General features: G+C 38.2%; 1 protein-coding gene across 2 annotated transcripts; it reads right to left on the reverse strand.

Moving 5' to 3' along the window:
- Window positions 1–93: 93 nt before the first annotated feature.
- Window positions 94–10473, reverse strand: nlrx1 (NLR family member X1). 2 transcript variants are annotated; one of them, XM_057350379.1, is made up of 9 exons: window positions 10328–10473; window positions 8864–8989; window positions 8634–8703; window positions 8414–8526; window positions 5908–6536; window positions 3524–4947; window positions 2179–2265; window positions 1500–1751; window positions 94–1401 (listed from the first exon to the last, which is right to left on the reverse strand). In XM_057350379.1, exons 2-9 carry the CDS (start codon window positions 8964–8966, stop codon window positions 1047–1049), a joined length of 3033 nt encoding a protein of 1010 aa, XP_057206362.1. In that variant the 5' UTR covers window positions 8967–8989; window positions 10328–10473; the 3' UTR covers window positions 94–1046. The 2 variants fall into 2 exon arrangements, with proteins under 2 accessions (XP_057206362.1, XP_057206361.1); XM_057350378.1 differs by having other exon boundaries at window positions 8864–9019; window positions 10328–10472.
- Between the last annotated feature and the right edge of the window lie 1259 nt (window positions 10474–11732).

Below are 11732 nucleotides of genomic sequence, written 5' to 3' on the forward strand. Positions count from 1 at the left end.
ATTAACTCTAATTTATGTAAGATAATGGCTACAAACTTCATTTCGCTTGAGTTAGTAGAAATATCATCAACCTAAATTATGAATTATAACTATGAAAACCCTCAAATCTGATGAACGCTTTTATTTTATTTTGCTGTGATTGTACAGCAAATTTCAGTCGCAATATGCAAGTTCACAAGAAACATTTGTTTTATGTTGACAAAAGAATTAATAAAAAATTCTGTCATCATTTACTCACCCATTCACTTCTATTGTATGGACACAAGACCAATGCAAGTGAATGAGTGCTTTCAGTCACTTTTCAGTTAACAACATTCTTCAAAATATTTTCTTTAGTGTTCTGCGGAAGAAAGTCATACAGGTTTGAAATGACAAGAGGGCGAGTAAATGATGACAGAATTTTCATTTTTGGGTGAACTATCACTTTAAGGCATCAAGATGCATTATGATATGTTAATATTGCACAAGCATATTGGGAACATTTCAGTCGTAGTCAACAATTGTCTTGACATTTATGCATTTGGCAGACGCTTTTAGCCAAAGCGACTTACATTGCATTATAATATACATTTGTTTCTAAGTATGTGTCTTGGTTAACAATACCATTGGACATACCACAGTTCTGTGGAAATAACTGAGAGGAAAGTGAAACATGTTCATTTACATGATAGTACCTTAAATTCTTTTTGACCACATATGCATAACAAATGGATTTGCATGGCAACGTTTGTCATAGTGCAGTTTTCAAGTAGTAATCCAAACCTTTTAAAGTGTAATACACAAATATTGCTATTTTCCTTAAACAGTGAAATCAAATTCAAACATCACAGTGTTTCCTCAATATGACCTAATGCAAAATTATACATATAAACAATAAACACAATGCATAACAGATTTACACTCTAAAAACTCTCAAATTAACTATTATCAAATGGCAGATACTTGGAAATTGAGGCACCCTTTAATTAAGGAATTTTATTCCTAAATTAACCCTTAAAAGAAGGAAGAGCTCTTGAGAAATGAGACCCGTTTCCATCTATTCCTAATCAGTTCATCCCAGATCCTGTTCCCGTATCACTGCTTTTCTCCAGCACACGCAGGGTTTGTCTCACAAAGCTCTCCACTCGCCGGAAGTGCAGCTTCTTCCAGAAGCTCGGGTGCTGCTTCCGACCCCATTCCAGATCTTTTAGGAACACTAAAAGCTGCTCACGTACACGCTCCCTCTCCCAGGACAGGGAATTTTTTCCAATAATGCTCAGAATGGGGTGCCAGTCCTCCGATATGTCCGAGCCCTCCGTCACAGAGGCCAGAACCTTCACCCGCCTGCCCTCCTTCACCCGAGGACCACCGCGCACGTAGAGTGACTGCTTACCCACATCAGTAAGCTGGTTTAGGTACAGACTGTGAAGAATTATGAGCATTATCAATTTAGGCTGACTTGAAAGAAACTTAATAACTGCACTCACTATGGTTGTCAAGATACCACAATAAAAACTCACTGTACTGTGTGGATGCTGGGATGTTCTCGACAGGCATCGACCAGTGTGAGGGCTGCACTGTCTCCTATGTTGTTGTAGGCCACATTCAGTTCCTTTAGCGTATCGTGCTGACCAAGTCTGTCAGCCAGCAGATGTGCTGATGAGTCTCCGAGGCTTGTGTGCATCAGCGACAGTCGCTGAAGAGAATGGTTACCAGAAAGAGCCTCTAGTAGATGACTGACGCCTGCATCCGTCAAGTGGTTATCACACAACCTGTTATGAGAGCAACAGCAAGTTCATACACAGGAAACACTCATGCTCCACATTGTGCAAGAATGTGCTTATTCCCGTTTCATTTCTGCAAAGCATTTTTTTATTTAACTTCAACTTACCTCCTTAAAGGGATAGTTCAACCCCAAAATAAAAATTCTTTCTTAAAAATTTACTCACCCCTTGTTTTTTTCGAATCTGTATGACTTTCTTTGATCTGCAGAACACAAAAGATATTTGGAAGTACGTTGGGACGCAAGCAACATTGGGTCCCATTGACTTCAATTCTATGGACACAACCACTGAGACATTTCTCAAAATATCTTCTTTTGTGTTCCACAGAAGAATTTTTATTTTTGTGCAAACTACCCCTTTAACTATAAATATAATGTATACATTATATACATTATACTTTTAAAAGTAGTCTTACTGTAATGATTTAATTGTACAGTTGGGCTCTAATAGCAGATCTCGCAGAAGAATGCAGGACTCGGGACCCAGGCTGTTAAACTGGAAACTGAACACACACACACAGAAACAGTGATCAAAAATACACAACACGCATTCATGAGTAGAAATCAGTAACTAATTAGGTTAATGTGCTTAAAAATTCATTACTAATTGTATTCTGCAGGCAAAACAACTATATATGTAGTCAACAGAAAACTTAAATACTTTTTGTTAGAGGTTCTAAGAACATTCATTTCAAGCAGTTTAATCTTTTTTTCAAGGGGCCATGAATAGGGCTTGTGGCCCAATTCATGTAAAGACACTACTAAAAGCAAAACAAAATGCAATTCAACAATATCAACCACATTTAGACATGTTTTGAATGGACATGAGTCATGACACTTGATTCAATTTGTTCAAGTCTTACGCGCAGTGTTAAAGGCACAGATCACCCAAAAATAAAAATTCTGTCTTTATTTACTCACCCGCGAGTTGTTCCAAATCTGTGTAAATGTCTTTGTTTTGATGAACACAGAGAGAGATATTTGGAAGAATGCTTGTAACCAAATAGTTCATGGCCACCACTGACTACCATAGTAGGAAAAATTACAATGGTTGTCAAAAGTGCCACAGAACTATTTGCTTTCCTACATTCTTCAAAATATCTTCTTTTGTGTTTAACAGATGTATAACAAAGAAAATTAATAAACACATTTTTCCTACTATGGCAGTCAATGGTGGCAAAGAACTGCTTGGTTACAAGCATTCTTCCAAATAACTTTCTTCGTGTTCATCGGAACAAAGAAATTTATACAGATTTGGAACAACTTGAGGATGAGTAAATGAAGACAGAATTTTCATTCTTTGGTAAACTGTTCCTTTAATTTCACTCAATGCAGCACAATCTAAACATCTGGGTTTTTCATAAAACTTAGAGTAAACTAAACTCCATTATGAATCAATGGAGTGTGATCAACAGAAGAAAAATCTCTTTCATAGACCATTTTGCAAGATATCCAAAAGCATTTCCTATTTGAGTTTTTAAACACTACACAAATGTTATAACAAAATACAACCAACAGAACATTTAAAATTGAAATGTAATCTTAAACGAATATCTTCAAGTATTGCACGGTATATGAGAAATAAAAAATACTAAACACAAAGTGCTTCTGGACTAGTGTTGTTTACGTCTTGCAAAATGGTCTATATTCAAAACCTTAACTTCATCAAACATTCATCTGGGTATTTCAAGTTTCCAATTTTATGCAAAACCCTCAAGCGTCAAACGCATGCAAAACATTAGTAGTTTGCTCATCTCTCACTTGAGGTTGCTAGTGTGATGGAAGGCCGGCCAAAGCATCTGCAGCAGGTCTGGAGAGATGTGACAGGAGGAGAGGTTGAGCTCATCCAGATGGAAAGTCGAGCGAGTGCAACCCAGTACTGTGCTGAGCACAAAGCACTTGAGAGGGGTCATGCGCACAGTAGACAAGTTGATGGTCTTGATAGACTGCAGCACTTCGGCTGTAAGTCGAGGGTTCTGGAACTCATAAAGTAAAACCAGGAGGTCCATTAGCTCCTCAGGAGGCTGCTTCTTACGACTCTCCTTGATCAGGTGTTTCCTCAGCGACCGGGTGATCTGTGAGACCGTTTGACTCTTGATGTCGCATCCGAGCTGCCCCAACAGTCTCCTGTTGCCATAATGAAGAAGTCCGCCCATGAAAATAGGGTAGAGTTCAAATGCCCTAGTGTCACTTTCTATTTGCGGCTGGGGACCGTGAACTCCCAGCAGACTTTGTTCGACTTGGTCCAGGACATCTTCATTGAAGCTGTCCTCAGAACGAAACATTTCCGCCGCCATCGTGTGAGCAATGCGGCCTTTGCTGTGGCTACTGACTCGTTCGAAGAGTTTTGGGAACAGCTTCAGCAAGTTAAAAATGGCGAAGATGCGGAAAGGTATGATTTTGGAAAGAATGCTCAGCAAGTTTGTTATGTCCTCACCAGCATGCCCGAAGACCTCCGATATCTGCCTGGTCAACTTCTCCAGGACAGTTTTGTTCTCACCGAGAACAACATAAAGAGCAGCGAAATATTCCTGCATGGCAGGGACGGCAAACACATAGCGTCTATCAGCAGACTCGGGATCTGAGCCGTTCTCGTTACTTGGCACCAGGAAGAAGTCGAGAACGTCTGTGCGAAACACCGCCAGTTGCCGGAGCTCCTCATCCGTCTTGGTCTTACCACCAACCCACTGCTCCAGTTCTTCAGCAGAGAATGATGTCCGCTTGTTTGTGATCCCATCAAACGCCAGCTTCCCAACAGTACGAACCACGTAGAGCATGAGTGAGTTCTGCTGATCCTGCGAAGACACATTTCCATCTGTAGCTATCACCTCTCCTCCAAAATTGAGTCTCATGAAGCTTGTGTAGATGCTAGTGAGGGTTCGAATTGGTGCCTTCGCATCCGTAAAATGCAACAGATGAAGACTGGCGCATGTAAGCCAGCAGTAAGATGGTAAGAAGCATGCTGTGGCTAACTGACTCTCTCGCTGTAGGTTTAAGTAAATCATCTCTATGAGCGACTCGGCCGTCCTTCCCGGCTTCTCTCCGTTCTGTTGCAGGAGCCTGCTGGTAAAGTAGGCTCTCTGGCGATCAGGATCATTAAAGCCACAAATTTGTACGAAGCGTTTTACGTATTTTTTTGGTACTCTGTCCACGGCAGACAATCTGGTTGTGACTAAAATGCTGGCCTGTGAAACAAATGAAAATACATTAGCTACAGGTAGTTATAAAACATTTTAGGGTAGTTGTTTAATTGGAAGTGCATCTTATGTCAACGAGATAGATTTTTAATAAACCTTCATTAATTTAAAAAACCAATGCTTATTTTCCTAGTACAAAATTATCCCAAAAATATTTGTTATATTTTTTAAGAAAAGAGTTTATATCACTTAAAAAACTGGTATTCAGCTGTCCGAATTTGTAAAGTTGCTAAGTTGACTCTGTATTTAAACATGAAAATATGCCAAATTATTCTATATTTCCAAATACAGTATAGAATTATTTAGATATAATAATATAAATATTTATATTATAAATATTATGAATACACATATTTCTAAATAAATTATAAATTCAAAGGAAATAAATTACAATCATTTTAATCATCAAAAATGTATATGAATAAATGTTTTCTTATGTAAATGTATTTTCAACACATACATAACATGTACTCAGTATTTAGGCTTATGTTGAGTATAGGCCAATACAAAATGTTTAAAAATGTCAACAAAGGTACCGTCAACTGTGTTACCCAGTAAAGGTATGGTAAAGGTAAAAAACAAATCCAGTTAACCCTGTAATTGGCTAATAAAATAAGTAACTGATAAGTGTAATTATTTAAGGTTGTAATGTAAGGGCATACTTCTTTTCAGGATTTCTTTACATTTTGTAATACCAAATGTATCAAATGTTCCTAACTCTGTATTTGGGGGAAAAATTTTACGTCACATTTATTTAACACATCAGACTCTAATAATCAGAAAATGGAGAAATGTATCGTGCCGTGGGTCTCCAGAAAACCAGTAATCTAAAAGGTAAGGTAATGCAAATGACATCACAAATCTTGGTCAACCACCATCATAACCACAACTGACTGAACTTGAAACAATATCATGCAACACAAAAGCTACAAAGCTTGAGAGCCGTACCTCAGGCAGGAGGTACTTCCTGAGTAGATTAACAACAACAGCTCCCGACGGGAGAGCTTCATTGGGATCGCTGCATAGCTCTGTCGAGCCGATGCGAAAGTCCAGCTTCATCTTCTCCATTCCATTGAAGATGAAGAGGACATCCTTCGCTTTGTCAGTATCTCCACTAAGATACGGTGTCTTGCGAAGGTGCATGTATTTTCTCCCCACGAGGTCTCGAAGGGATGTTGGTTTGGATAAATGCGAGAGGTCTTCACAGGAGAAAGGCAATAAAAGTTTGAACTGGGACAAAGCGGATCCAGCACACCAGTCCAGCACCAGTTTACGGACAACAGTACTTTTCCCTGTGCCGACAGCTCCGTAAAGCAAAACATTTAGTCCTCGTGCCTTGTTTTCATCAGGACTGGGCTCAAAGAGCTGCTCTACAGAGAGAGAGGGACGTTTGGACATGTTTGCGTTTGCCTTGAAGGGACTCAGTGGAAGACCTCGATCCTCGTCAGGATGACGCTCTAGGATGAGCGGCTTTACATGCATGGTTTCAGGAGAAAAGTAGCCACCGAACTGCTTCTCCTCTTGAGGGAGGTGATTGAACCATAATGCCAGCTTCTGTTTGTGGATCTCAATGGGATCTGTAGGTTAAACATCAATAGAAGCATGACAGACAAATTATTTATTTTAGCTAAAAACCGAACATTTGACACTTACATGAAAAATCTGTTACTTAGTCTCATGCCATTGAGAGAGTTGCGTCAACTCCGTTGACTCCAATGGAACAGTTTTTTCACAGCAATGGCGGTTCATGGAGGCTCTCAATAGTTCCTGGAAGTTACTAGTAGCGCATGGAGCTGCGGCTAAACAGACCAACAGAGGTCAACTTTGAACCCATTTAAAGACGCAAAGCATTTAACGAGAAAACAACTTCCTGGAACTATCTGAAGGCTCCATGAATCACGTGACACACGAATTTTGAACTTCCGTTGGCGCAACTTTCTCTCTCAATGGCTCTGAATTGACCTATCGCTAAGCCCCGCCCCCTTAAGCCTATTGCACATTGAGTCTGAAATTTGCGTCTGAAATTTCCGCACGTTAAAAAATAAATACGACCTCACATTGTGTCAATCACATTTACACACTGCCTCCTATATTTTTGTCCGTCATAAAAAAATTCGGACCGGGTTCGATTTTCTGAATTTAACAATTCAGAGACACCGTACAAACGAGAGCCTAATACGAAAAAACGCATACGAAAATTTTGGACTGTATGTGCAAAGACCTTTAGATACTGTCGCTAACTCGGACAAACACACAGAGTTCGCCAATGTCTTACAATGAGAGCTGTCAGCCTGAAAGCCTTGTTCCAAGAGTTTTTTCACACACTCTCGTTGGGGAGCATTCTAGTGGGATTTAAATACTGTATATCATTGTGGGATATTACAATAAATCTGGCAGATAACAAGATTAATTTGGAACCGAGGGTTTACAGATCACCAGTGCAAGTGGGAGAAGCCGGTGTTGTGCCGAGAAATGCACCCCTGCCAGATTCTGCACCTCCTTCAATAACACGATGTCCGATTGGCTAATTCTAACCCCTCCCCACACCTAATCCTAACCTATCCCCTAACACCTAATCCTCACCCTAACCATTGTGGGGTGGGTGGGTGCATAATTTGGCAGGGATGCATTTCTCGGCATTACACAGGCCCGTGCAACTAATACTCAGCTGCCATGGGCTCATCTGCGTTTGAGGGGAGGGGCTTAGCGATGGGTCAATTCTAAACCCACATGATTTTTTGGTATGAAAATAATTATTTAGTAAAAAAAATGTTTTTAAAAAGTTAAAGTCCCAGTGAAATAAAAAATTACAATGCCTATTTTTTCATGAAATATTGCAGCATTTATTGTAAATAGTTTATCAATGTGGGTCATTCTCTTTTTAAAATTTGTGTGCCCTCATACTCTGTCTCGATCAGCTCCCTTGTTCCCGAGGTCGTGAATCAGTATATCGTGTACACAGGTCCGGGCACTGGTAAGGACCCTGGCTCACTTCACATTGGTACACTGTTCACTTAAGGCACTTTTCCACTGCATGGTACCGTCAGGTTTAGTACGACTCGGCTCTGTACAGCTCATTTCACTTCGGCTCAGTTTGCTTTTCCACAGCAGTTTAGTACCGCTTCAAAGTGGGTGGGGATTAAAATGTATCAGGTACTGGGTACTGTACCCAGTGGAAAACCCCCCAAAAGGAGCTGTACCGCGCCGTACCGTGCAGTACTATGCAGTGGACTGGAAAAGCGCCATTATTTTTCTGCGACGTGACTTTATGCCAACATAAATTTACAATAAATTTGACAGATCTAATATATGGCTTACTTTGTATTTTGGAAGAACGAGGGTGAGTAAATAATGATTTTTTTGGGGTAAACTATTTCTTTAGCAGAGCACTAAATCTTAAAATCAGACTAAGTATACAATACGATCAATGTCATTGATTTATGCAAAACCTCACCTGTGACAGACTCATAAGTGCAAAAGAACCTGGGATTGAACCCAGAGATGGAAGAACAAGCAGACGATGATCTCAGTTCTCTCCATGTACTTTGACAAGACCTTGATGTCTTGCTAATAAGACAAATAAAAAACAGACTCCGATAATATGAAGATGTTTTGGAAACACTAAGCATACATGCCATGAAAGGAAAGACAGGATTGGTTAGAATTCTACTTACACAGAAAACGAGTATGGATGTGCCTTTAAGCTACCATAGATGCCATCTGATTGAAGGCTTAAGTTTTCAGCTGAAATAAACAGTTTTTTATAACTATCATTTCTAATTCTAATCATTTTTAATATCTTTATGCGAAAAACAAAACACCTCTTTAACTATGACCAGATAAACTAAGATTATTAAATCGATTACTTTTTTATAATTATATGTGATATTATGTAAACACTTACTTCTTTGAAGAGCTCTGGTGTTAAGTTTGCAGCACACATCTCTTGGTGAGCTGTGGCATTTTCTTAACACTTCTGTTCCTGATGGCCTCCCCAACCTCCACATTTTGCCGTAGTTTAAAGTAACCCCTAAAAATAGAAACTTTTAAGTCATAGTGACTTAAAAGGTTAAACAAGTGTGAAAAAATTCTGTTGTAAACTGAACCAAATACTACATCTCAACAAAGTGTACCAGATAACATCAAGCCAAACCTATTAGGTCCCTCCTTTGGCTTTGGTTTCAATGACACATGATGCTTACATTCGTACGTAACATGACAAATAGATTTGTTTTAACAACACACCCAAGTGTTACATCTGTCATTGTCCATTATATGAATAAACTATATGATGTAACTGACAGAGTGTAATTCAACATTTGGAAAACATTGTAAACATTAGGAAGCGGACATCTTGAAAACTGTTGAAAGTTGTTCGATGAGCTGAAAGTTAACATTCACACACCAAATGTTCAAAAAGGTCACGTTATAAATGTATTATCCGCTGGGATAAGAGCATTGCTGTTTTTAATAAACTTTAATACTCAGTAGAGAATGTTTTTCCTATGACGACTGTAATGAATCCTATTAGCAAGAGGCTTTGAAGGCGTGACCTTACACCACACCTGTAACTATCCCTAAACTTAATCAATAATGCATTTATGTTACGTCATTTAATGACTAAAATATAAGTTACATATATATATATATATATATATATATTAAACATATAGTCATAAACAATCTAAAAATAGCCTACTTTATTACAAATGGTCACAAGCTCAAAATGATACTGTAAAAAGCAACAAATGTATAAACGCATTTCTTTGCATTTAAAAACTATTTTCGCTCTTTTCTCTTAAAAATAAACAAACTATTTGAATGTGTAGACAACTGGCTAACGTATGTCAATGAACTAACTTATGTCTCTCGCCTAAACACAGCATGGTTCCCTTTGTCTAATAATAGCAGACATTTCACAACACATTACAAGCATGACTTTTATTTTCGCTGTTGTTAAGGTGCGACTTGGCATGCTGGTTGTCTTTAGCAGGTCTCTACGAACTATTTTTTATACTTTACACTCCATATAGCGCATATAAAGGATAACACGCATGTTTGTCTATTATTTACGGTAGACGTACTTTTCTGTGTCTGTCAACATGTGCCTGCCTGCCCGAGGACTGAAAGATTTATCGGGAGATAGTTGAATGGACTCGTTTGTGAAATTTGACGCAAACGTGCGTAACTTCAGTACAGATGATGCCGTCAAACAGGTACGGCGTGACCGTAAACATGTATAGATTACTGTTAGCTGTCATGAATCAGAGCTATTAAGCAAGACTGCTGCACAAATATCGTTCGACTAAGATATCTACAGTAACGGTTAATATGTATACGTGCAATTGCGGTATCGTATGATATTTACCTAATATAGAGGCTGGAAAACTGGTGAATTCTTTATTATTGTTTCTCCACTGCCGGCGAGGTGACACAGATTACTGGCGAGGAAAAGCGTCCGTTGCACGGGGTTATTGCAGGCGATCACCCGACTTCCTGCTCGGAGCAAAGAACCGCCCACCCGCGCAAACTTTCAACTCAGCTCTGCATTTTTTGCAAGGTCAGTACTTAGAAAAAACAAAGTGACATAGGGTGGAGTCACCCTTAAGATTTACTGACAACACAGTTGCGCGCGTATTGTTTTTTAGCGCCACATAATGTTTTATAGAAATCTTAATAATTCTACATAAATATATACTCTAACGTTACAAGTCAAGTCTAGAAAGCAGAAGTTCCTAAAATAGTCAAAATCATTCTTAAGATATTCTCTAGGTAAAAACATTGTCACTAATAAAGTAAGTTTTTGTAGCTCAGAGGCATTGTGGGTAACGTAACTTAAAATATTTAATACGCCTGAGGTTACTTGATGCAACTGTGGGGATGTTATTTTCTTCAGTTAGCCACTACTTCCATCTTTACATGCTATCTTTATGTTTTTGTCTTAACTGCAAGAAGTAAAATAATAAATATATTTTATTATTTAAAGTTGAATAATTATATCACTAATAGTTCTGCTCAGTCTTCTGTGTCCTCTTTGGAATAATCTGTATAACCAATTCAACACTTACATTATACTACACATAACAGTGTTTATTATTCAGAACTGTCAGAAACTGCATTTCTCAATTCAATTTTTTTATTTCTAAACACAATAAATTTGGCAGTTTGACATATTAAGCAGCACATTGCTTATATACATGGTCATATTTGGTCTAAACAAAATTGTAGAATAATTTTGTCTATTATTCTGTTATAGACTGTAGCACCAGGTTACATACAATCTCTAGTTTTGAATAAAAATGAATACTACATAGCTAATAAAAAAACAGAAAGAAAGAATTATATAATAAAGGGCACTGAAGATCTAGTGTACTATAAAAAATACAATGATACAATGGTGTTTGTGTTTATTACACAGGCACTATAGTGCACAGTCTTCTGATTTGAATTAAAACCCTTGCATTTACATCTCATCAGCAGACGTGTGCAATAATATGTAAACATCCTTTAAAGGTGGTGCTCACCAATTTAGGTCATGATGGGCTTTCTGTAACAATTACTTAAAATATAAAATGTTTATCCAGAGTTTGAGTTGCCAGAATGAACTGAGAGACTTTGATTTTACACAGGCCTATTTAAAAGCAGGGCATTAAAGTGGAAATGAACCATCCAGTCAAGTTAACATTATTTATTAAATAGGTTTCCACTTCAATCAAAATGATATAGTAAACCAGATTAGTGTGACCCTTTAAAAGAAAAAAAGGATGCCTTTT

The sequence above is a fragment of the Triplophysa rosa genome, linkage group LG14 (genome assembly GCF_024868665.1).
Source record: "Triplophysa rosa linkage group LG14, Trosa_1v2, whole genome shotgun sequence".
Lineage (NCBI taxonomy): Eukaryota > Metazoa > Chordata > Actinopteri > Cypriniformes > Nemacheilidae > Triplophysa > Triplophysa rosa.

Bases quoted from the DNA above. Each gene is read 5' to 3' on its own strand.
- nlrx1 (XM_057350379.1), bottom strand. From the start codon at position 8,966: ATGTGGAGGTTGGGGAGGCCATCAGGAACAGAAGTGTTAAGAAAATGC. The intron at 6,537-8,413 runs GTGAGGTTTTGC...TTTAACCTACAG, and splicing joins CACTTATGAGTCTGTCACAG to ATCCCATTGAGATCCACAAA. The intron at 4,948-5,907 runs GTACGGCTCTCA...TTTGTTTCACAG, and splicing joins GGAAGTACCTCCTGCCTGAG to GCCAGCATTTTAGTCACAAC.